The following is a 27,011-nucleotide window of genomic DNA, read 5'->3' as shown; positions in this document are numbered from 1 at the left end:
AAAATATACACACACAAGAGTAAAACCTCTGGTCATGGACCCTTCTGACCACGACCAATATTTTTTTAAAAAAAAAAGTTTCACGGCGGAATTCCCCTTCTGAGCCATTTTTTTTTTGTAAGCACCAAATTTCCAAAATTAGGTTCGGGTCACCACCAAATCTGGTTGCGACCAAAGTTATGGAATGAATTATGGTCATGACCAGAGGTTCTACTGTATATATTTTTGCAGCTCTACTTCCAAAGATGACACTGCCAAATTTTGCCACTTAACCTTCAAATCATAGGCTATGGATTCAAAGACTTATTAAAACTGGGGACTTTCCATTTTTAGCTCTGAACAAGTTGTTCCCCTAAAAGTACTTGGCTCATGAGGTGGAGATTCTGGACTTAACCTTACTGCTGGAATAGGGAGAGCCTTTGCACAGTGACAGCCTATGTGCAAATTGTAACCATTTTTGCATCAGGTAGATTTGTGAATAGTCATGTAAACTTGTCATCTCATGAGTTGCTCTATATATTTATGACCTTTAATATCATTCTAGGTGGTTTAGCTGAAATAGCTTGCAGCTGCCCATATAGTTGATGGACACGTTGTAGTTTTCCCATGTGTCACCATTGCTTCCTGAGGCCGAGCTTCTGATTGTACCTCTCCTCCTTCTCTGTTTACCTGGAGATTACAAACCTCTTTGGGATAGGAATCGGCCCACTTGCATCCTATGCCTATGGTAACAATAGCAGTGTGTCAAAATGCTGTTTAACTATATGCTAGATAAGTATTGATATGCATTAACTGTACTCAGGTCCCAAAGATGCTTTTCCAAGACAACTGGACTTTGGTTTGAAAAATAAAGTTCAGTTGCCTTTTGCAAAAGCACCTTTTGGAAAACCATGACCTGGAAGACTGAGAACCTCCATAGACATGTAGTTGTACATATACTGTATATTCTTGTGTTTTCAGCCCTTTCCTCAATCTTTCAAGCCTTTAAGTAAACAAGCACACTCTGCTGGCTATCAGTGTTAGATAGAGACACTTCATGCAATGGATAGAACATAAGCCAACTGGCCCACCTACTGGATGACTGAAACATTTTCCACAGCTGCCTCTTCAGCATTCTGGCCCACCTACTCTTCTCTGACGCAGAGGACACAAAAGCCGCTAGCTGTTGTTTCTCCCAGTACTTACAGTGTTAGGAGGCCAAGAGCAGCAGCATGCCTGAACCAGTTCAAGTTTATTTGAATTCTCTCTTCTCTCTGGCAGCAAAGTAATATTCTTTCTTTTTGGTATTTACAGGGTTCAAAACTCACTAAAAAAAAGAGAGCAGATGTCTGACAGGAAGGACTGCAGCAAAAGCAGTCCATTTGTGCAAATGTCACAGCCAAGCCATAAGCAGTTGTCTTTTAAGAGTCATTGAATGGGAAACAAACCTTAGCTTAAAACCTGGAAAGTTTGCCCATTTTCAGGCAGTTTTAAATTTACCAGTAACATAAAGCCTTTAGCACCCTTGCCAAATGCTGAAAGCCATAAGAAAGGGGTGGGAAAACATTTGGCCCTCAACCCATTTAAGTCATCCACAAAGTGTGAGGTCAAACTGGGATGGGGTAGCTGTCAAATGTATAGCAATGTATTTTCCTCATTGATGTTTAAAATGATATTGAAGGAGATAAGTGCTAAGACTCTGATAAGCTTTGAACCCTTTTTGAACAGCTGCTCAATCCATTAAGTAGTGAAAAGCTAGAAATTCCAGCCTCATTTCCAGGGATGCCACTACATTGAGACCTTGGTATTGCCCAAATATTTTTTTTAAAAATTGCTTCAAGGCATTAAGATTGTCTACCTGGCTCCAGCCCAATCATATGAGAACAGTAGTAGAGTGGAATGTGTTTGATCTTCTAATCTCAGGAGTTCCTCACAGAGCAGGATCACTTCTTGCAGCTTGGTAGTTCCCGAAATCTACCCCCTAACCCACTGTTTTCATGTATTTATTAGATGTATATCCCTTTCAGCAATAAAATAGCATTCCTTCCTCCAGTATTTCTCTGCAATAGCTCATGACAAAGGCAAAAGAATAGCAACAGGTCCAAAATAATCCCAACAGGTGGGCTTGAACGTGAGTCTTAAGTGCTATATCACACTAGATTACTGAACGTCACTTTTGGCTTCTGCTTATACTAACCTGGGTTGAATACAAACATTTGGTACAGAAACAGAAGAAAAGAAAGAAAACCAAGAAAGGATCATTAAAATATTTATCAGCATGATCCATAATATAGGATTGACTGCAGTTGTGGTTAGATGCCTTTTTGGGGACATCTGTTTTATTAAACAAATATTGTTGAACAAACACAGTGCTAAGAAGACAACAACCATGATACACAAAATACCGTACAACTTACAACTACAGTTCTAAAAAATTGCAAGAGTGCTCTCTTCTGTCCAGATGTTAATATTTCTTTAATATGACAATTAAATAAGACACATGTTCAAAAAATGGAAACTGTACCAAACATAGAAGAAAAAAAAGAGTATCTTAATATTTTTATTGTCATGGCATATGAAGAAACAATGTTTATTGCAATAAATGCCATTTTTATATAAATTACACAAATAGGTCTTAACTTCATGGAGTAAATCCAGAGGCAGATTTCAATTATTATTGCACTTTCTCTTCTTTCACTAATCCTCTGCACTGGTGCTCTAGAATGCCCCCAGATTCAGAACACAAAAGGTGGAGGAGCTGCCTATACCAATGGAATGGACACATCAATGCTCACCAAATTTTAGTCCGGGTATCTCCTTTTGCTACTTGCTTACTGGAAGATGGGAATCTAATCTCAACATCATAAATGTCCTGAGAATTTGAAGGATTGTGGCTATAAAATCAGACAGACATAGAAATATGACCAATACAGCCAGTTCCAATTATGCTAAATGAGAAGCCTGGCCAGTTCTTTCTAGCAGCTATGGAATATGCAATCAGGCAATACAAGTTCTCATTAAAAGTTGATGAATGTATTTCTCCCAAATAACTTCAGTGATGTTAAAACACTATCTAGGAATGCCTGTGATGTTCTAACATTGTACAACAATATCTCCTTAGGCCTGCAGCCTTCATGGATCCTCAATTTCCAATTAAACAGAGGAAAAGAATATAAGGAAACTTCAATTTTGGGGATGATTAGATAGATTGGCAGTGATGCTATTATTATTACTGAGGGTAGATTTGATCTTGAGAAAGTTTGAAAACTACTTCCACTAGAAAGGAATCTTCCACCCAACATTTGTGCAAAGGGATTTTTGCAGAACTCGATGTTGTTACCTAGTTTGGATAATAAGGTGTCTGCCAAAAAGCAACCAAGCTCAGAGAGCACTAAGGATTCCCCATTTCAGTTCTGAGCTACAAACATGCTCTTTTTTATTATTGCCCATTTCTAAGTAGGGAGACAAAAGTTAGATAATGTAAAATAATTTCAGAACCGTTAAGTTCTACAGAATTGGAAAAGACAACAGGAAGTGCCATAGGACCAGAGTGGATGATGTGGTAAAACAAAGAATGGCAAAGGTAGAATAATTTCAACAGCCACATGATGCCACATTCTTTCAGATTTGGCAGACTCCTCCAAACAATTAACTCTGTGGATACTTGGAGAGAACAGTTGTAGTTCCCAAGAGACAACCCCCCCCCCCGCCCCCCAAAAATAGAAACCCTAGGAAAAATAACTGAACTCTACAAAATCCCTGCCATCCATTTTGGAAGACAATTTTATAGTAAGCCCAGTTAAAACCAATCAGCTGGACCCATGAGTCACAAAATTGCATCCCTCTCAACCTTGTGGCATTTTCCCAATGAGAGGCTGAGAAAAGTGTGTGAGTGCATTGGGTCTGCAGAAAATGATACTCCATATCATTAATGCATCCTTGGGAAGCTCAGATATGAATTCAGTGAATTGTTCTGCTGAAGTATAGGTTTCATCCAAACCAACAGTCTAATTTAAGCTGATCCACTTTTGCAGCTGCAGAGTAGAACATATAAGTGGGGCAATATTGAAGCAGACTTAGTTAAAAATGATTGCTGGATTCAACCCCATTATATGCCAGCATCACTTCACAGTAAACAGAAGAGATAGGGCAAAAGCTGGGAGAATGCAATTTACTATTCAGTTTATTAATCTAGTTCAAATGACAGCTTTGGAACTTCTATAACAAGGAACAAAATTTCTGTACATTTTATCAACTAAATTAAATTACTTTATTTAAAAGACAAATATGAACTCCTAAAATTATTGTTAAAACACTAGAAGTGCACTTAGAATACAAAGGGGGGGGGGGGAAGGTACTTTCAAGGATTAGGATACATTGCGTCCTGTGAATTCCGCAAGTGACTGGCAGAAACATTTCTACTTGTTCAAATACTGAAAGGCAATGGCCTGGACCCAAGGAGCTCACATGCATGCAGAAGGCACTTTGGGGCATCTATATATGGTCAGCTTTCCCTTCTGGCTCCTTCAGGGGTCATTCCAAGATGGTGAGGAGCGCACAAAGGTCAGCTGTTGGAAGAGGTAACTTGAAGAAGGCCCATGATAACCCAGGCACTCTTTATTTCTTGGTCAACCTCACCAGAACAATCACTAAACGATCCAGTGGAAACTCCCCAAATCCTAGCCACCAAAGACTTATTTGTGCTGAAGCATAAATTAAACAGTTCTGTCTAGAAGGCAGCATGAGCAATTGGCAGTTAAATCAAGACACCCATGCCAGATATGCTATGTCATTACTGGCTCTAGGCCATCAACTAAATTTAAAGGAATTGTCTTCCAGAAGGTCTTTCTCACATACACATTTAAGCTTCAGATCAATACCACAAGACTCCTGAGCCAAATGTTTATGAATCAATCTTTTTCTGGTCAATGTACACTCAAGGTCAGCATCACATCTATCTAGTGCAAAAAGCTGCCATTGTATGCATTTCATTATGTAACAAAAGCATCCATTATCTAGCTCAGGTCTTACATGCATTTTCCACTTATGGGCATTATAGTTTTTCATTCAGAACATGTCTTGCTTGTGCCGCCCTAAAATTAAAACTTTAAATTACTTGGGACAAATCTCCGAACACTTTAATACATTCAAAAGCAATCACCATATCCCAGCAAAATCTTCTGAGTCACTTCACCACAGCAATCTTATTCCATTTATTAGTACTCTCAGTAAACATGATGGAGTAGAAATCCACCTGCAACTTCTCCTCTGTAGACAGTGAATCAATATGTACACACATTTTGTCTTAAGATCAGGGCTCCCAGGTACATATAGTCAGTCTAACTCCATTGTAAAGACACAGATCTTTACAAATACTTTCATTTCCTACTGAAAACATACGTATCAGGGCTATTTGGTATTATCCCCGTTTGCCAGATTTGGCCTCAATCAACACTTGAGCAAAATAAAATCAATCATCTTCAAAAATTCAAGACCATTTGTGAGAATCAGAACTGGAATTAACCTGTATGACAAGGATTCATAGCAGTCTCTGAATTCAGGATGTGGCAATTTGTATGGCATGATTTGTTAAGTAAATGAAATATCCATGGTCTGCATGGAAGCCTCACTTATGAATAAACAACTTTCTGCGTTAGACAGAAGCAGAGTTTTCACAAAGCATAAGAGGCTTTAATATTCGTTATACCTAAAGAACCAGATGTTAAAGTCTGCACTACTGTTGCTATAAGATTGTTCTGAATTCTAGGCATAGAGGTAGAAATATATAAAGATGTAGTCAGCTTTAGGAAGCTGGAAATGAAATATGAACCTTGAATTATTCATCATTCAGGAACCATACAATGATCTCTTCATAGTCTCTATCTCAACTCTGCTTAAATGTTCAGAGTCAAAATATGTATTAAGATAAACACCATCTTTAACTATTGTACATTCAGGGGGGAAAACCCAATGGCTTCCTATATAAGAATCTCCAACCAGGGCTTTATATATTGCTGAAGGCTGATACCAAATCCAGCTTTGCAAAAGTAGGTATCAGATTCCTAATTTATTAGAAATGAAATTCTGTATCTGGACTGATATCTGAATCTAATAACCAGAGTTTCTAAGGAAACCTGGGCTTCTAACTGATGATCCATGTCAAACAATATAATAACACTAATTAAAATAAAGGTGCTAATACATTAGAAATATTTGTAGTCTCCTGACTACAAGCATTCAGATCTGAAACAGATAAGGAAAAAATATATTCAGAAATGAGTAAAAAGAAAAGGACCTTGGAGAAGATGAACTTCAACAGAAAGTCCATTAGAAAAAAAAACAAAATTAGAAATATGAAGACAGGAATAAAACCATGGGAGAGCCTTCAGTTTACGTTTATGTGTGCCAAAGTATCTTGGAGGAAGTCATGTCTGTGGTCTTTTCTCACCAATGGAAGCAAAGTATTAAGAATACTTCTTGCTTTTTTCATTGATCCCTCAAGGAGCGCAATAGGACTTGGGCCATTATATCATCTTCATCAGCATCATAATCCTAAATACAGAAGACATAAGTATGCATCAGTGGAGCAATTTTGCCTAATCCAGGGACCGATCACAGCTGCTCAAAGGAGATTTGGCTGGAATAGCATGAAAGACAAACAAAAGAACAGGTGCTTTACCTGAGCTTCTGTCATCGACTTATTATCTAAATAAAAGTTTAGAAAGGCTATGGGCTCTGATGGCTCACTAGCTGCTTTTTATATTGAATGAATTATGACAAGCCGTATTTTTAAAAAGCAGTCTATTTTCAAATTAGTAGAACAAGACTAATCAGAAATTTTTAAAAATCTTTTGCTGCTGTAGGTTGTTGTACAATAGACTAAAACCCCAATTATAACTTACCACAAACGTATCGTATGAAAACTGATGACGTCGCTGAAGATGTTCCATGAAGTTAGCACTTCTGTAGTGTGGATCTCCCCAGGGCATTGATGCACAGATTGGGCAAACCTGGAAAAGTTGGCAAACAATTACCCTTCAGTTTTTGAATCTCATTGCTGTGCATTCTAAGCCATGTCTATCAACAAGGAGGCTACAGAAGTCCCTTAGATTAAAAAGAAGTTCTGCCCTTGAAAGTAATGCTAAATTATCCCAATATTAATTCCATTTTTCTTCAGGATGTTGCATTATAAAGATTCAAAATTTCCAGAATGCTCCATTTTCCCCCAGACTACTGGTGTATGAGCTGGCCACTCCAGGGGAAGGACAACTGATATTTCCAGAAAACTAATCAACTTTAGGGAGCACAAATGTGATGCTATGGGATCAAATGCAACCTGTGGATTGCTCAATCTCTGAATCAGACTATGCCATGAAAAAAGTATTAATTACCACTCGCTTTGTATCGTTGCTATGATAGCTTTTGCAGTGTTCTACCAGTCCTTCTTGGTCCAGGTTTTTTTCATTACAATAAGGGCAAGGAAATGTAAATCTATTGGGGACACTCCTGCAGGAACACAGAAAAAAAGGCATTTACATTTTAGAAAAAAGTACATAAAGCAAAACATTCAAGAACAATTTGTGAATACACCAAAAGCTTTTTTCCATTGCTGTATAAGATTACTGTTTCTTAGTTTGATCACAGCAAAAGTTAACTTGTCTGAGAAAGAGGACTGATGGCAATTATGGTCAGAAGTGTTTCACCAACAGATTTATACAATAGTTCTCTCACTCCCTCCCCCCCCCCCATGTGAGCCTGATATAGAAAAAGCTTTAAAGTGAGCAATAGTTATATAAAATTTCTCAGGTTGCTTACAAAAGCAATTAGCTCATACCTTACATAGCATTCTGGACTACAGGTGTTACAAATTAGAGGTACTATTGGAAGAAACCTTTCAATATTAAACCTAATTATCTTGTATAAACATTCAGAGGGAAAAATAGCAAGTAGGCCATGAATTATAAGGTAGCAAGGTTTTTTTTTTGGGGGGGGGGGAGGATTCTGGCCATATATCAGAAATGCACAATCATCAAACCACTTCTCATCTTTCATTGCTATTCAAATGAAGAGTGGTTGGCAGTAAGGGTTCAGATGGGGAAAAAGGAGAAGAAACACATATCTCTTACTTACAACAGATTTCTCTCTAGTCATTTGTTCAAGATAAAGACTAGCACACAATTTAAACTTTTTAAAAAGGCATGCTGTAATTCACCAAGATTACCTAGTATTCTGTAATGGTTCTTTAGTCACAGCTTTAACACCTTCCATTATGTAATTCTGATACTTCGAACAAGTAGCTGCATGACTTCGCAACTTTGAGAGATACATCTGTACAGAAAATATAACAAAATATTCACTTTTCATCATGTTCCCTAAATTAAACCCGAAGTATAACCACATGGTACATGTTTTTAATGTTCTTCAATTTTCATTATATCTGCTTGTTTTTAACATTAAAAAAAATAATTCTGTGCTCAGAAAGCAGGAAATAACTCCCAAATCACATAATCCTGAGTTTTCCATATGTAATTTGCTTTAAAAATATTTAAGCAATTTTTGACCTATCCATTTTGTTTCAGAGTATATTAATATTTACAAGTAAAAACTAGGATACTCATAGCATCTCAATGTTTTTACAAATATTCAACGCCATGTAGAGATACATTTATAAGTTTAGAAATATAGGCATATCTCTAAAATTTGCATTAGATATGAATCAATATTGCTGATATCGTATATAGCCAGATAAGCTATGGATTCCCACAAAGTTCACAGTTTAGGGTACAGCATATTAAGCATGCCTCTGTTATTTCCTGAACTGAAATTTATTAAGTGAAACTCTTTTTACAAATGGTTGCTTCATGGAATAAGGCAATATCAAAACTAATTCTACTCATGAAAAGAACATTAGCTCAAAACAGCCATAAAAGTATCAACTTCTATCAGCTGCTTTGAAAGGGGGGGGGGGACCCAGCAGGTTTCTGAGCATCACAACTTGAAAAGGACTGTAGCAAATGGAAACAACCTCAAAGATGGTAAAGAATCTGAAAATCAAGTCCTACAAGGTGCAGTTAAATTGGGAAGAGCCAGCTGAGGTTGCATACAACAGCAATCTTTAAGTATCTGAAAATTAACTGATATCTAGAAAAGTAATGGACAGTCTCTGTTGTCAAGAGGGCAGAACCAGAATTATTAGACAAAAAATATCCAAGGAAGTTTGTTCATGCTACTTATGAGGAGAAACGTCTGACTGTATAAACTATTACTAGAAAAAGCTACCATATTAAATCTATTAATTTTCATTGAAGGTTTTCAAATATAGTCTTCTATCAGAGATGCTGTAAAGATCCTGAACAGTCAAGGTTTTGAATGAAAGGTCTTCTGAGGTCATTTCGATGATTCTATGATTCCTTCAAAATGTCACATTGACATACATTTTACATTAAGGTATTAAAAAAACTTAGCTAAGGGCACATTAGACCAATACTTTCTATGAACATTTCATTTCTTAAAGAAAAACAGTGAAAAGTGACATGAGGATTTGCATAAAGTTTTCATCACTCTCACAGTGGTGTTGCCAAGCACAAGCACAACCACAACTGTCTGTTGTGGTAAGGTCTGCTGATTCTATATTGTTTACATAACTGATTGGTTTTATCGTAAGCTCTGCAAATTGTTATTTCTAATGCTCTAGTAGAGGCAATGGAAGGAATCTAGTCCCCTTTTGGAAATTCTTTCAAAGATTTGAATTGGCTCTTCCCCATCCCACATTTTTTTAAAAATTCTGTAACAACAATTGCTTATCAGGACAGAGTATCAGTATATTTATTTGCATCTATATTTATTCTATGTAGGTAGTAATAAATATTGCTCAGTTTTCCATACTTTTTGATTGCAGCCATTGCAAGTAGCCTCTGTCATTTCAATTTGCTTTTCCAAATCCAGAGCTCTGCTGCCATTAGAAAGGGTACTGCGGCAAACTCCACAAACAGGCTTTTTAGGCTTAAGACATTCTTGAATGCATGGCGTGCAAAAGCTAACACAGAAAAAAAAATATATATGAACTTTCATTGATTAAAAATACAGGCATGTACTAATTCCCTTCAACAATAAACTAAAATAATGGATAAGCATACCTTAACAATATATCAATGCATCACAATGTAATCTTAAATGCGGGAAAAAATCTTATACCAAATTACTAATTTAAGTATCCAAAAAATTTGCTTACAGCTTCATTAATGAGAGTGGTATACTTAACTGTGCAGTGTGCACTGTAAAATAGAAATATGTTCAAAGATTAAATCTTGTTACAATAATATTATACAATAGCAAGAATTGAATCCTATTTTTAGCAGTATTTTTAAACAAAATAGTTCAGCATAAACTGAGAAGAATGCATATATCTAACAGAGTTTCAAATAGAAACTTCCATGCTGGTAATGCAATAGAGGTTATCTTCTACTCCACCCAATAACCAGGTTCAGAGACAATTACAAAGTCATAAACATTGTAAATGAATAAAATTAAATAACCAGGAAAGAAAAATAAAATAAATACATGCCGCCATGCCAATATCTAAAACACCTTACATTGGATTATAGCTGAGAGAAGAGAATGCTAAAGCCCTGAAATACCTGAGGTTATATCATTTGGATGCAATTTAGAAATTACTAATTAAGATGAAAGTTATCAGAAAATGATTCTTTTGCAGAATTAGGCAAAGTTCTGAGCATAATATTAACATATAGCTGATAATATTTGATAATATACAACGATCAAGTTGTGAAGGCCTGGAACAAGATGTAGTTTCCAACCTATCACATCCAAAATATTTACGACCATGACCATAACCAAGGTGGCGCAGTGGTTAAATGCAGCACTGCAGGCTACTGCTAGATCAGCAGGTCAGCGGTTCAAATCTCACCGGCTCAGGGTTGACTCAGCCTTCCATCCTTCCGAGGTGGGTAAAATGAGGACCCAGATTGTTGGGGGCAATATGCTGACTCTCTGTAAACCGCTTAGAGAGGCCTGAAAGGCCTATGAAGCGGTATATAAGTCTACTGCTATACTGTATGCACATTAACAAAAACTGCATAGAGGTGGGGAAAAAACAGTACTTTTCCTCTACTGGCAGATGGTCATTACCAAAGCTGTAAAAATAGATGCCACCTCTTTGAAGGATTCACATGTCATCATCCTCTCAGGACTATACAAGGATGAACTTACAGATAGCCCTCAACTTACAACAGTCCATTTAGTGACCAAAGTTACAACAGCACTGAAAAATATGACTTATGATCATTTTTCATAGTTATGACCTTTGCTGTATCCCCATGATTATGTGACCAAAATTCAGATGCTTGGAAACTGGTTCATATTTATGACCTTTACTGTGTCCCAGGATCATGGGATCATCTTTTGCAACCTTTTGACAAAGTCAATGGGGAAGCCACATTCACTTAACAACCGGGTTTCTAACTTAATCAACTGCAGTGCTTCACTTAACAACTGTGGTAAGAAAAGTTGTAAAATAGAGCAAAACTCATTTAACATATTTCTCACTGAACAACATAAATTTTGGGCTCAATTGTGGTTAAGTTGAGGACTATTTGTAACTGTCTTGTCAGTTCCTAAATGTTTAATAACCTAGTCTAGGCTCTGCCTATCAGTTCTGTCTTAATGACCAAACTATGCAAAAAGCTCTTGCTTAGATAAAATATGATAAATCCAAAACTCCTTATTTTACTTTACTTCTTTCAAACTGCTACTGTATTAGGCCATTCTAATTTCAAGGCTCCATTACAAATAAGAATTGTATAGCAAATTCTTCATCTGTTCTTATTATTTCTATCTCCGAAGAAACTTTAAATAGACTCTATTCAACCATTGTATCTTTTTTATCTAAATTGCATTCGGTCACACCTAAATCCAAGGGAGATGTCCTTTCATTGGGATTTTATCTTGTATTTAGCGTTCCTGCAGACTTACAGTATTTGCTGTATCTTTCCTGTTCCTAGTGGCTAACAATGGACCACAGAGTAAGATGTAAATAGAAAATATTGTGAACGAACAGGTTTTGAAAAACATAATGAACAGACAAACCAAAACTCTTACACCCTCAAGGAAGGATTATGAGTTAAAGTAAAAATTAGCAGAAAAATGCCTCTTAAATGTATTCAATCGTTTTGTTCTCTAACCTATTTTTTTTTCCTCAAAAAAGCATCAACTACAGAATTTAAGTGGAGTGACCCCGGAATTTCCGGTTAAAAAAACATTACTGACTGTGCTTCAGATTACTTGAGCAAAAATCCCTCCTCCCTAGTCACACTAAAGGAGGCGGGCTTCCCTTGGATTCTTGCCCACAGTTCATTTCGCTTTCGTTTGTGTGAAAGTAGTTATTAATAGCTCTGGCCGCAACCAATGGGCTGCAATTCTTGAAAGATCAGGTGCTTTACAGTAAATATCTAGATTCTAGAGAGAGATAAAGGAGCTGCAGTGAGTTAAGATTTTGCACAGCCGATTTATTTCATTACCCAAGTTGATAAAAAAGAAAAACACGGGAAGAGGAGCAATACCAAAAGCGGGACCATCGGGTTAGAAAAAAAACAGAACAGGGGTCCCCAAACTTGGCAACTTTAAGACTTGTGGACTTCAATTCCCAGAATTGTCCCTTGCCTAATTCTGGGAGTTGAAGTCCACAAGTCTTAAAGTTGCCAAGTTTGAAGACCTCTGACGTAGAGGATCCATTTAAAATTGCTCCGCCCGGCCTAGCTCTTCCTAGACCCGCTGAACTTCCAACAACCCCAACCGGCACGCCTAAGATGCCAAGATGGGGACTGAGGTCTATGTATTGGGAGAATACCAGGCTGAGGTAAAGTTTTTCCAGCCGTTTCGTTCCTCCGACAAGCCAGCTGAACCTCAATTCCGACCGGCCACTCTCTCCGTTGCCATGGCTACCCAGTTATCTCACACGACCTCACTGAGAGAGGTGGCCTGGCTTTCCGCCTCCTCCTTCTTACTCACATATGACCGCAAGGCGCTCGCACGGGGCTTTCGAACACTTCCAGGCACACCGGGCAAGTGAAGCGGGAAAGCGGGTCCACTCGTTCCCCAGTCGCGCCCTCCGGCAACCGAGCACCGGCCTCGGCCAACGCCATCTTCCAGGAGGACTTCCGCGAAGCCACTCTGGCAGTCTCAACAGAAGAACTACCGCGAAACTACAGACGACAACGGCGGCCTAAAAGGGCCAGATCTAGGTTCGGCTACGCCCATCAACGCGAGACAGCGGGAAAGTGCGCAGGCGCACGCGTAGGAGCGCGCGTTTGATGTCAAGGCGGAGGTTGAGGAGATCGACGCGCGGGTGGTTAGAAAACAAGGCAGGCTAAAAGCTAGCGTGGGGGGGGGGAGATATCGAAGTGGGTCACTGATATAGAGATGTAACTCTTGTAAAATTGAATGAATGGAGAGGATCTAAACTAGATTCAGTGAGCTTCTCCGTGTCGTATAATATTATGTGGGTATTTGCATCATTTTGTATTTATTTATTTTGCCATGTTTATTAGTGTATATTGGAGGTGGAGATACTGAGAGCTGTATGCAATGAAATTCCATTTTAATGTATGCGGATTAGTGTTAGTTCAAAATGACAAAGTTATTTTAAGTCTTCTGTATTAGCAAAGCTAATTCAACAAATCATGATAAACTTTAGCGGGATGTGTTGAGAGCAAAATTCAACTATTTAATAGTAGGATTCAATAGTACCTAGTACCTATTGTACTTAGTACAATAGAACCTAGAACTATGCCACCTACAGTCTGACCTAAGCGTAGTACACAAAATTATCTGCTACTGCAGTGGGTCTCAAACTTCCTAATGCCGCAACCCTTTAATACAGTTCCTCATGTTGTGACCCCCAACCATAAAATTATTTTTTGTTTTCTATATTTTTTTCGAAAATATGTGTTTTGCGATGGTCTTAGGCAACCCCTGTGAAAGGGTCGTTCGACCCCCAAAGGGGTCCCAACCCACAGGTTGAGAACCACTGCGCTACTGTGTCCTAACTGTCAATGATTACTTCAGCTTCAACCTCAATACATGAGCAAGCAATAGATACAAACTCAAGGTAAACTACTCCAAACTCGATTGCAGAAAATACGACTTCAGCAACAGAGAGGTCAATGCCTGGAATGCTCTACCTGACTCTGTTGTTACATCCCCAAACCCCCATAATTTTAACCTTAAACTGTCTACTATTGACCTCACCCAGTGACGTGTGGTGAAGCTTATGGCTGGTGACGCAAAAAGAAAGAAAGTGGCTCCCCCCCCCGCAGCAATGTCCGAAAGAGGCGTCTCGTGCCCCACAGCTATGTCCGACCCAGCTGCGGGGCGCGGGGCACCTCTATGTCAAACAGAAGCGATGGGGCGCTTTCTTTCAGCTTTTGCCCGCACCGCAGGGCAATCACTCCCACCTTGCAGGCGCCGGAGCAGCAGGCCACCAGGAGTACGTCCTGCCCGCAACAGAAGAGCGCCGGTTCCTGCCCAGGCTGGAGCAAGTGGCCAGCCTTGGCTCCCGCCGCTTTCTCCCAGAGCACCGGGCAGGCCCGCCAAGGAGGAGCCGAGACGAGGCTGGAGCGAGAGCCGCGGAGGCGAAAGGCTGGCCACTTGGGGCTTGGAAGGGGGAGCGGAATGCGGGTCCTCCGCTTCCGGAAAGTCCGGGGAGGGAAGTGGGGCTGGCCCGTTTCCTCCCGGGGCTGCTTGGAGACGGAACCGATGCTGTGGAGACTCGCCCACGGCCGGCTTCTCTGGAGTGGAGGGGGGGCAATAGAAGCGGAGCTGAGCCTCTTGCCGCTGCGGGCCTGGCTTGTGGAGTGCAAAAAAGGGAGGGGGCCTCTTGGAACACCCCCACCCCCACCCCTCTTCGACTTTCGCCTCCACGGCTCTCGCTCCAGCCTCATCCGGGCTCCTCATTTGAAGAAGTCAGCTTCTTTTTACCACTTTAAATATTCTTCAGGGAACTATTTCTCTTTCAACTGGTGAACCAAATAATACATACATGTTGCAGTGAATTTTGGGAAGTGTTCAAGAATAACTATAATTTTCTATAGGAAACTGACCATTTCAAAATGATGTCCCATATTACTACACTTATATACTCGGTCAAAAACCAAATATCACTTTATAGCTGCATATTATAGGGGATGGATGATTGGAATTTTGAATCCCTCCCCCCCTGCCCCCTCCCTCGGACCCATCTTTTCCAGCTGTGTCAGAGGATCATTTCAACTCTCCTCTTGTCCGCCCGCCATGATGAAAATGTAAAAAATTAAATAAAAAAGCAACAAGCACAATTTGCTGCTCCCAGATCAGGAGGCAGAGAACTACGGGCCTCCTTTGCATAAGGAATTTTTTGCCTTTTAACCCTTGCTTAACTCTGAGATTATCTAAATATTCAACATTTGTCTTTGGCCTCAGGGAAAATATCACTTAAAATATCCAAAAGGCTTGTTGGATGTTTTCTTGATATCAACTTAAGAGATGGATAATGTGTTAAATTATTATGTATGTTGTTACTTGTGTGGTTTTCAGTATTTTGTGCAGAATGGTAATATCAATCTGTCAACTGATCTGTTCTAAGGACTAAGTCTTCTGAACTTTCTGATGCAAGAAGATGATATAAACATTTGGTATTGCTTTCTCACATTTTTCATTTATGTAACAGAAATTTGACTGTATTGAAACAAATATATCTTTTCTCCCCAAATTCGGCTGTTGCTTTTGAACTACTATGGATAAACTACAGAGGTTGAAATTTAGGTTGTGAAAACAACATTAAATTTCTTCATATTGTCCTTACCATCTGCGGCTCTCCAATGATTTCTGCCTGGTGTTGTCTGTATGAAACTCACAGAAAGTACTATCAGTCAATCATTGCTCAATCCAAGCTAGTTAAATGGCCAGGTGTAAGGAACATCAGTATTATTCTATCAAGCTTGGCCTCTCACTGAATATTTCTAGTGCTTCAAAAAACAAACAGTCCTCCTTCCACACACCCATATATTGTCCACATGCATTTGTGTACATTTCTCTAGTGGTTTGTGAAATTATCCTTTTGACAGAGAATAATTGCAAGAGGAGACTGATTAAGACCATTACAAAAGGCAATGAGGAATGTAAAAAGCGTTCTATTCATCAGGTTTCCAGAAAAGGACTGAAGACAGAAAGGACTTCATTCTAATCAGTACTGCAAAGTGTATTATCAAAATGCATCCCAAGAACATTCCCTAGCAGCAGAATTGCATCGAGGACTTGTCCCTTTCACAAAAATATAAGGTTAAAGTAAGTTAAATATACCATATGCATACTACTACGGTATATAATTGCATTGTGTATTTTTCTCTTAATTTGTACAACCCTCAACATTAATTCAGACTGGGTTCACACAATTGATATGGTTGGCTTGTTTCTGATTCAACGCTATCCCTTACCATAAGTGCAAACTATGATATTAAAAAAAATATGTATTCTGACACAAACCTGTATTTTCATGGTTGCATCCCAACATCAGATGGAGGTACATACATCAAACACCTTGCACTGTAATATCACAATGCGCATTCAGTCATTTGTAACCACCAGTAACTCAAAGCATAACCCAGTGATCCTGAAGTGATAATAGTTTTCCTCATTACAATTATTTTGCAAAATGTTGAGTGGATGACTCCAGAAGATAGTGTAAGCTGCTACCACAGAAATAACTTTTGTTCTGAAAGGGCATCCATGTTATTTTTTTTCCACATGGAAAGCAGACAAATACGAGAGAGAGAGAGAGAGAGAGAGAGAGAGAGCGCACATATGGAAAATCATGCGCATGCGCCTGCACGCACGTCATCCCTGTTCAGTACCTCCGCGCGAGCCCTGGGAAATTGCGCCTGCGCTCTCAGCAGAAAGGCATCAGGAGCGAGACACGAAGACGGAGACCATTTCCGGGTTTCTGTAGAAGACGGGAGGGGAGGGGGCAGGAGAGAGGGGGGGGGAGCAGAAGAGATTGTTCTTCCGGGTCCCGAGTTGTCTTCCGGTCTGGCCAGTGTCGAAGGCGGCTGCTGGTCGGTGGTTTTTAGGTGGGCTGTTGCTGCCGGATTCCTGCAGTTCGCATGGTGGGAGAAACGAAGAGTCGGTGGGCGCGAAGCGAAGAGGGAGAACAGAGGCTCAGCTAAGCAGGAGGTCGGGTCCTGGCACCGGTCCTCGTAGACGTCGGGTAGATTCGCCTTGAGCGTCATTGGTTGCGGCTCCGGGTTGGTTTCGCTCTCCGCATCCCCAAGGAAGAGAGTTACCCGTCCTCGGCTGTCCAGCGGTGAGAGGTCCTGAAGGGGGGAGTCTGGTGGGCATGGGAATAAATACAATATTGGCTTCCTCTTCTGAGTTTCCTTAGACGCTCTTTTGGGTTTTGCAGAGATTGTAACTAAAAATGGGAGGCAGGGACCCACTAGAGATGGCGGGTGAAAAGCATTGCTTGCCACTTCTGTGTGATGGTAGGTTAAGGTCCTTAAATATTCCTGAAATAAGGGAGCCTTTTTCCCGTGGATTCGTAATCAACAATTTTTATAGTTCGTTCTGATTATGTGCTTGGGAAGTCGGATGAGGAAAGATGTATCTCTCTGCAGCCAATAAGCTCTTTATTAAAAAGGTTCCTCCATTATTATAGAATAGAATTCTTTATTGGCCAAGAGTGATTGGACACACAAGGAATTTGTCTTTGGTGCATATGCTCTCAGTGTACATAAAAAGACAAGATACATTCATCAAGAATCATAAGGTACAACAATAGTCATAGGGTACAAAATATTTGTGCAGCTTTATATTGGTAAAGGGCATGTTTCTTCTTGAATGGGGAACGTCTTGCTGCCTTTTCAAATGCTTGGACAGTGGTAGGAATGTCTTTACATTGCATTCATTCAGTCTACTCTTTGAATGTCCAGTTGACCAGCCACAAAAACTTTAGGGACTTGTCCAGGCAGTTATCAGGAATCAATACAATACTTTTCTTTGCAAATAATAATCAGTTCTGGTTACTAGCTTTTTTGCAATCAGCCAAGATAGCTTGGCCATCTGTTGTGCTATGATAAGTGTTAGACAAGTTGTTAATTGGTTTATTTTTTTAGAATATGGTTGGATGATCAGAAACAAATTCTAAAAGGTATGGTAAGAAAGTTATAGTTGCAGCAGAGCAATGGTGGATTTATCACCCTTCTCTCTGTGTATTTCTGAACTTCTCAAATGCATCTTGGTATTGGATCATAACATGCTATATTAACTTTGATCTGATCCATCAGTACTCTAGCTAAAAGTAAATTCCCCCTTGAGTTATGTTTTAACTTCTGGTAACAATGGTCATGGCTCTGTAATTTTGATGGCAACATTATAGTTTACTATAATCCCCTTTTGTGATTTTGTTTTTTCAGATTTCCACCTTAGCCTAGTAATTTGGCATTATGATAAATATGAATTCTATATTATTTCAGAATAATTACACTGACAAAGAGTGAAATTCAGAAGATATTAAGATGGAAGAAGTTAAAATTGTCACTGTTAGGAAGAATTTCTGTGATGAAAATGAATGTTTTGCCAAGAATGGTGTTTCTGTTTCAGACAATACCCACTTGAAAATGAAGGTGCTCTTGTACATTCAAGCAGGTGTATGTGTGTTGTTTGTGTAAATGTCTGTGGCAAGTTAAATACAAAGTGTTTATAATATGCAAAGTAAAGAGGACAATTGTGTTTACCAGATTTGAAATTGTGTTTTGCAGCCTGGTGTTTTATCTGGATGAAAGAATGGGTGTTGCTGAGAAATAAGACTTTTAGAATCACAGTAATAAACCTAGGCAGCACATTCTGCATGTGTTTATCTCTCATACTCCCTTTCTTTTCCTTTGTATGCTGATATTTGTGAACAATTGACAAAGAAATACATTATTTTAAAAAATAGAAAAAGTTATATAAGGAATTCAAAATATTGTTACTGTGGGAAGTATCATGAGTTTGCCAGTTTTCCATAAGCTTTCGTTAATTAAATGAAGAATTTGAAAGACATTTAAAATGCTACCCTTCTAACTGGGTGAAAAATAGATAAACTTGAGGTTAGAGAAAAGTACTTCTTTGGCAAGCAACCTTTCTTAATGAGGATTGAATTTTTGAAGTGGTTACATAGTATTGGAGACAACTTCAAAAATTCTCTTTTGTGGGTGTTTATGTTCTGGGAGAGGAAAACTTTTTAGTGCCTATCTTTTAAACTTATTGAGTAATCCTATTGTGATCAGTTTCACGTTTCTAGCCAGTGGTAGAGACATTAGAGATGATATATTTGAATGATGAGAAGTCTATAGAGATTGTAGATGAGAAGTGAGATTCAAAAACATACATGCAATTTAAATAAAAGTGTTTATTTAGGATTTTTAATCAGGTGTAAGGTTTTAGTTTTTAAAGGTTGTTATCTTGGACTAATTCCTGTTGAACTTTGTGGGATTTCTGTGTGGGTATGTTAAAATTGCCCCACCTATGATAAAAGCTAGTCAAGATCTAATAATAGTCAAAAGAATCACCTGCAATTTAATTATAATCTTATGGCATTTGTGAGTTGCATCACAACTGTGGTCTAACCTGATGCATTTTCACTTAGCAGTGATTACACTGAAGGCAATGGGATTTGTTTCCAATAAAAGGATGGGAAAGGATTACAATTTTTATGGGGGCTTGGATTTTTTTCTTTCTAAATGGCTTTCAAGGTGTAATCATCCTTTTTGTAGGTGTGGTCAGGTAAACTATGTTTGCAAAAGTCTCAAGGATTGCTATATATATATAACACTATCCTATAAGCAGAGGTGGTATTCAGCAGGTTCTGACCAGTTCTGGAGAACAGATAGCGGAAATTTTCGATAGTTTGAAGAACTGATAAATACCACCTCTGACTGGCACCGCCCCCATCTATTCTCTGCCTCCTGAGTCCCAGCTGATCGGAAGGAAATGGGGATTTTACAGTAACCTTCCCCTGCCATGCCCATCAAGCCACACCCACAGAACCAGTAGTAAAAAAAAATTGAATTCCACCAATGCCTATAGGCATATATTTGGATTCTTTTTACACAGCATTGGTATTTTAAATATTGGCAGTTCTGTATTGTTCCAAATGACATTTTTCCATGTTAAAGAGTTCTTAGAAGATAGGATCTCAAACAAAATTTTTTAAAGCCAATGTATACGGGGATTTTCTGAATGGATAAATAAAGATGGGGAGAATCTGCATAACAGTTATAATTTTGTTACCCAGATTAGATTAGCTGCAGCTGTCTGTCTCCCCAAAGAGAACAAGAAAGGTTTATTGGATTGCTTAAAGATTAGGGATGTCAATATAATCTCCCCTCCCATTCTGTCATTTATTTTGGATGCTATTTGGAACCCTGACAAGGGATATGAAACACGACTTGTTCATTTTGAATAGTTTTTCCCCCCAATTTTGCAATTGGGGGGAATTTTAGATGTATGAACATTTGCTTGGTATAAACAAATTTCCATGCACATTTACAAGGATATTTTTATGGAGAGAATTTCCCAATGTGGGTTCCTATACCATTACACATTGCATTGCAAGATTCATATAATTCTAACTGTTGCACATGGGTATATTCAATTTGCATATATAATTGGGAAGTAGAAATTTGGTAAACTTGCATCAAAATTTGTATCCACCCCTATTGAGGATAGCAATAAAGCCCCCCCCCCCCCGAGTTGTGACGATGACTAAAATACAGTTCAGAACTGGCATGTTAAGGAGAAACATTTTGAAACCACTATATGCTATAGAATTAGTAGACCTTTTTGCCTTTCTACACTCTCTTCTCATTTTATTTTCCCTGTATTAAATAAAAAATCCAGTATCTTAGTGCAAACAGCCACAGTATCAGAGAACCCATGCAGTCAAGACGTAGGCCCAGATGAACATTCTGCATTGCTTCTTTGTGCTGATTGATGTGAAATACTTAAAATTCTTTTTCTGAACTGAAAGGAATCCTCAGAAAAGCTGTAGTTCTATAGGACAGGAAAAAATAGTTTAAATTTAAATTTAAATTTAAATGACATTTTGATGTGATTTGTCTTTTTTTTTTCTTTTTAGAATCTACTCTGCTCCTGTCTTACATTGCCTGTTGATCAGTGGGCTTCAAGAGAGCCATGAATGAGATGAGATAGCCGCCCACGAGCGTGCTTAAATCCAACTCCAGATGGATACAAAATACAAAGACGAAGCATTTAGAAAATATGTACAGTTCCATGAATCTAAATTGGATACCTCTGACAGAAAGCAGTGCCCAATTACCAATCTACAAATGGCAGCTTCAGCTTTACTCTGTTTTCCCAAGATTGATCCCTTTTATAGATTCCGGTTAATTAAGTTTTATGAAATTGCTGAAAATTCACTTCGGTCCTTGAGAGCTTCAAGTCTGCATTCACTCCAGAATGCATTTGAAGTGCTAGAATCAGTTGGAATCAATCTTTTTCTTTACCCCTGGAAGAAGGAATTCAAAAATATAAAGGTAAGCCTGTACAAATATATCATATTTTGGGATCTAAGTACAGTATGCTTGAATTTCTTGGAAATTTTATGAAGAATCTTCCATAGTGCTTCAGAATACAAGGCATTGTGCTATCTATCCTTTTTTTGCTGACTTTTTATTTTCTGAAGTCTGAAAAGAAATGAAAATGTTTTAAAAATAAGATGCAAATGAGAAATATAATTTTAAATATGAACATTTGGTGCTCCTGTTCCTTATTTGGCAGAGATATTTCATCAAGGATTTTAAAAAGTGGACTACAATACTTTCCCAAGAGAAGCAAAAATGTTTTTATCCCAGATTTTCCTGGTAATGCTGACGTTTACACGGAAGTAAAATTGAATGGATGTGGTGGCTCAGTGGCTAAGACGCTGAGCTTGTCAATCAGAAGGTCGGCAGTTCAAATCCCTAGCGCAGTGTAACGGAGTGATCTCCCATTACTTGTCCCAAGTAATGGCAGTTCGGAAGCATGTAAAAATGCAAGTAGAAAAATAGGAACCACCTTTGGTGGGAAGGTAACTGTTCTGTGCACCTTTGATGTTTAGTCATACTGGCCACATGACCACGGAGACGTCTTTGGACAGTGCTGGCTCTGTAAGAAAAGAATCCTAAAATGCTTTTATAACACAGAAGTTGATAAACCACCCTATCTTGGGCCCGAGTCTCCAAAGTCTAAGCTCATATTATGTTTCTACTTTTAGTAATACAGGTAATTATTCTTTAGAAAATGTCTTGTTTGGCAATTGTTCTCAGTCTCAATGGTTTAAAAAGTAACTTGAGTGACCAATCCTTGCATTTAAGACCTTTGCAGGTCTATAAAGCAACAGAAAAGTGAAATACAATCATAAGTACCGTTGAAGTTTCATTTTGTGACTGCTTTGCTTAATGATCAAGTTGCCGAGTACCAATTACTCTATAATACTATAGAGGATTATAAATGAGGACTGCCAATAAAGTTTCAACTCCTCTTGTCAAATGGTTTTTGGAGTTTCAGTGTCTGTTACAGAAAAGCTTCAAGCAAACTCTGGTTCTGACAAAAAATAGTACAAGTGAAAAATTAACTGATAATTCATAACCAGAATAAAGGTTTGTCTTCTACTACCCAACTTACCAAATGCTGAAGTTGATTATTGTATTGTTGATGTCCATGTACTGTGACAGAAATTAATATGGCTTAATATTAATTTGATATTAAGTTTAAATTGGATGGCTTATCCATATAATTCTTTTGGATAGTGCCCAAGAAGTCTTTATAGTCTAAGACAGGGTTCCCCAAACTTTGCAAAGTTAAGACTTGTGGACTTCAACTTCCAGAATTCTCCAGCCAGCAGAGCTGACTGGAGAATTCTGGGAGTTGAAGTCCACAAGTCTTAAAGTTGCAAAGTTTTAAGAACTCTGTCTAAGACATCTCTTGAATTTTTACATATATAAGCAGTTCAAAATTATGTTTGATTTCATTAATATATGTATAAATATTTTCTCTTCCCTATTTTTAGACTTATACAGGCCCTTTTGTTTATTACGTAAAGTCTACATTATCCGACGAGAATATAAAACAGATATTAAACTTGATGGGATACGTTCAAGAACTTGGAACTATGTATAAACTCAAAGACCTGGTTGATACCTTTCAAGTCAAGATGGTATCCTTTGAACTGTTTCTGGCCAAAACAGAATGTGAACAGTTGATCGAAATTCACTTGCAGGTGAAGGAAAAAGGTTATTCCGAACTTGACATTGTGAAGGAGAGAAAAAATAGCAACGATGATGTTCGTAGCTGTTCGGATGCCTTGAAACGCCGTGCTGAATGCAAAGAAAATCTAAACACTTCCATGTCACGAATGGTCCTTCAGAAATCTGCCAGTGAAAGAGGCTCTAAAGATTATTTCAAGCCCAAAGTTAGCAAACCTTCTAAATCAGTGGACACGTATGATAATTACTTGGATAGTAAGAAGCCACCTTTGATGGCATCGTTGAGTTTCCGGAAAGAGCCCATTTTGGTTGATACTGAAGATGACATCAAAGATGAAATAATTCGACCATCGCCATCCCTCCTAGCCATGTCCAGTTCTCCACATGGATGCACTGAGGAATATTTACCAATTTCATCCCACACCAATGGCATATTAAGAACAGGTATGCCATTCGGTACTTACTATTCCCCTCAAGATGATTTAGATTTATATACCGACCCTGATTCTAGGAGCGTGTTTAAAAGACAAGAATCCTCTAAACATGACGTCTGGCTGCTAAAAAATGACGCCAATCCAAGTTACCATAAACGTACACATCTAGCCAAAGAGACCTCTTCCCTTAAGTGCCAAACTTGCGGATTGTCTTGCGGCACCTCCATTTGCCAAAAATGTGACAGTGTGCTCATCTGCAGACAAGAATATCCAGCAATAAAACAAAGCAACTATTCACTCAAATCACTGTCAGGTGAAAGTACATCCGGATCTTCTGGAAGGGAAAAGCCACAATACATGTTACAGACTCAAGAGCGAGCATCTCACAGTTCGAAATCCAAAGCTTTGGGTTCTTCTCGCTGTGGCTTTTGCAACCGTTCGGGAGCTACCAACACATGCACGTACTGTTCTAAAGTTTCCTGTGATGCTTGCCTCAATGCTTACTATTATGATCCCTGTTGTCGAAAAAGTGAGGTTCACAGATTCTTGCCAAACAATCAATTAAACTTCAAATCAAATCAGCTCTCGCACCTGGTTTATAGATAATTTTCTTTTTTTTAAAAAAAAAAAATATTTTTTCAGAATCCTTTATTTTGGGGCAAAAGGGCTAAAAACACAAATATGCTGATAAGTATTTTAGCAAACTTTTAAGAGAAGAGAAACAGATATGCCCTATTAATAGTGTATACAGCATAGGTGCCAATCCTGATGATGTGGTTTTATAAATGTTTATGGTCTAGTTGATGCTGCTACTCTTTTTAGGCTACCTTTAGTTGCTTTTCCATTTAAATGAGGAAGAGAAGCACTTCTTTTTCTTTTTATTTTTTTTTCAGAACCAGGCAATCAATTTACTTTCTTTTACAAAAAAAAAAATCATAGCTGTTTCATTGCTGTGTTTGCTTCATTTATGTAACATAGCACCAGAATAATAACTAAAGGGCAACTTAAGAATCAAGAACATTTTTAGATCATTGTAAAATTGTTTGAAGTTTATACAAACCTTTCACACGTATGTTTGCTCTTAGTTCATCCCCTCCACACCCATTTTTAAAAAAAACAAAAATGAAGTTTTACTTACATTTCCTGGGTTCCAATAGAGAAATCATGTAGAGAAGTCATTTTGTGGACTTCCCAAGATTCTCATTCATTCACCCTCCCTCCTCTCATAACATTAAATTTTAAACCGAGTGTTTACTTTATTGTCCACATTGCCAAAATATCCTCTTGTTTGACTGTTCTAGTATTCTAAGGCTATCACTTTGTATGTGTTATATTATGCCTGGAGTGCTCTGTTTTCTAATAATCAATGATAATTCTTCTGCACATGTATCAGATTCTTATTTTTACTGTAAATAGTTAATTTGGAAGTAGTTTATTTTAATAAATATATTCATATGTGGTCTTTTGAATATGGGTAAGATCATGTAATTGAAGTCTCTGGGTTATTTTTTCAGGTAACATTTTACTTTGTTCCTTCTTTGACCTGCAGCATATTATCATTGTTATTCAGTCTTGTTCCTAGAAATCAATTCTTTCTTTATTCCTTTCAGCCACATGAAATTTTGCTTCCTGAATCAGATACAGTTGGATACATAACTTAATCTTTCTTTAAACTCAATATTAGAAAGAGTTGAACACACACACACACACACACACACAAACATTTACTTAGGCTATCTCTCATTCACACTTCTGGGAGTAAGTTTACATAAACTCCACATAGCTGTACTCCAGTGCAATTTAGTTGTATTAAAACAAAAATGAGGAGAGGAGTTAATGCTATTGCCAGCCATTAAGATTTCTCTACCCTGGAGGTAGAGTTTAAATGCATAATTTGATCTAGTTGCAAAGTGTATCAAGGTGTCACTCTTAACATTTATGTAGCCTTTTTATGCCATTGCATTGAATTCTGAATTTTGTGGAACATTATCCTTAACCTAAAACTGTACATTTTAAGAGCATGGTTGTTAATTCTAGGATTTGTAAGAATATCATCCTTTCACCTTTCATATGATGAAACTTATACGAACGGCCAGTTATTACATTATCAGTGTGCAGGGAGAGGTTGGTGGGAAGAAGATTAGCAAGAGTGGGCATGAATTCAAACGGGATTCAACATTTGTACGTTTGCTGACATTTTTTGGTCATTGACATCTTCAATTGACTGTTATAGAAAGTTGCCAACAGAAAATAGTATCAAAACAAGGATTCACGCTCAAGAAAATCTGAAAAAGGTTGATCAAAATGATTTTCTACATTCAGTATTTTGTTTTATTTCCCACCAACAAGAAAGCTTAATAAAATCATTGCTTATGTGAGTTATTAAGATTTTTAAAATTATAGATGGGCTTTTATCACTGTATATTAATATACCTGTAGATACAATGTGTATATAATGTCAAATTTAAAACAATTCTAGTCTTTCTAAAGAATCTGCTTGTATAGTTTATTTTGTTGTATTGAGTTTCTCTTCAACCTTTTAAAGCATCATGGCTGTTATTAGCTGGCTGCTATACTCCATAGTTTTTAATTTTCTCTTGTTTGGATACCATGTTGTTATTTACATAACACTAACTAAAAACTGTGATGCCACGTAATTTATACAGTGAACCTAGCAGGGATTAACTATTTTGCTTTTAATGAAACAGTCCTATGTACATACATATCATGAAATACCTGTAGTTCAGAAAAATGTGATACTATGCTAAATATATTTTTATGTGTAACTTACTGTATGAGATTGCTGTGATTGAGATAGTAAAATATATGTTAATTTAAAATGTAGCAGCTTGGCATCTGATTTGTTAGAACATTAGTTTCTGTATACAGAGTAAGTTCATTCTCAGAATTTGGAGAGGAGTTGGCATGTTTTGTGTGAGAAATATTGTTTGCCTAGCATGTAATAACTAAGGGCTTCACAGTGCTTAGACATATTTTTGCCCCAATCTTTGGAAGTTATGCTGCTTTACTATCTCGGACACACATAAAATATAGGTCACAGTAGCAGGATTAGATTTGAAACTTGGGTAACTGATTCCACATCCAGCTTCAACCACCTTTAAAGACTGAGGACATTTTAAAAATGGAAATGATTCATTCAACTTGATACTCCTAAAGATAGTGAAAATGCCACTGAGATTACATCACCTCATTTAACATATTTATGAAATATCTGACTCTGATGCTGCTTCTCAGAATAGTCGGGACTAGAACTGCTATAGTAAAAGCTCATTATAGAATGCTG

At 38.0% G+C, this 27,011-nt stretch overlaps 2 protein-coding genes across 3 annotated transcripts; one reads left to right on the top strand and one right to left on the bottom strand.

Moving 5' to 3' along the window:
* Positions 1–2,509: 2,509 nt before the first annotated feature.
* Positions 2,510–13,204, bottom strand: RNF114 (ring finger protein 114). The gene is made up of 6 exons (XM_014071265.2): positions 13,006–13,204; positions 9,865–10,015; positions 8,201–8,307; positions 7,371–7,485; positions 6,882–6,989; positions 2,510–6,531 (listed from the first exon to the last, which is right to left on the bottom strand). The coding sequence occupies exons 1-6, from the start codon at positions 13,137–13,139 to the stop codon at positions 6,466–6,468; spliced, it is 681 nt and encodes a 226-aa protein (XP_013926740.1). The 5' UTR covers positions 13,140–13,204; the 3' UTR covers positions 2,510–6,465.
* Positions 13,205–17,022: 3,818 nt separating this feature from the next.
* SPATA2 (spermatogenesis associated 2) lies at positions 17,023–26,549 on the top strand. 2 transcript variants are annotated; one of them, XM_014071243.2, is made up of 3 exons: positions 17,023–17,332; positions 21,146–21,563; positions 23,078–26,549. In XM_014071243.2, the coding sequence occupies exons 2-3, from the start codon at positions 21,252–21,254 to the stop codon at positions 24,311–24,313; spliced, it is 1,548 nt and encodes a 515-aa protein (XP_013926718.2). In that variant the 5' UTR covers positions 17,023–17,332; positions 21,146–21,251; the 3' UTR covers positions 24,314–26,549. The 2 variants fall into 2 exon arrangements, with proteins under 2 accessions (XP_013926718.2, XP_013926728.2); XM_014071253.2 differs by having other exon boundaries at positions 17,023–17,339.
* The last annotated feature ends 462 nt before the right edge of the window (positions 26,550–27,011 follow it).

Source organism: Thamnophis sirtalis, unplaced genomic scaffold, assembly GCF_051295495.1.
Source record: "Thamnophis sirtalis isolate CommonGarterSnake01/CBP01778 unplaced genomic scaffold, rThaSir2_p1.2 scaffold_7, whole genome shotgun sequence".
In the NCBI taxonomy this organism is placed as follows: domain Eukaryota; kingdom Metazoa; phylum Chordata; class Lepidosauria; order Squamata; family Natricidae; genus Thamnophis; species Thamnophis sirtalis.
The sequence above is the reverse complement of the archived record's forward strand: the minus strand, read 5'-3'. Positions and strand labels throughout refer to the sequence as shown.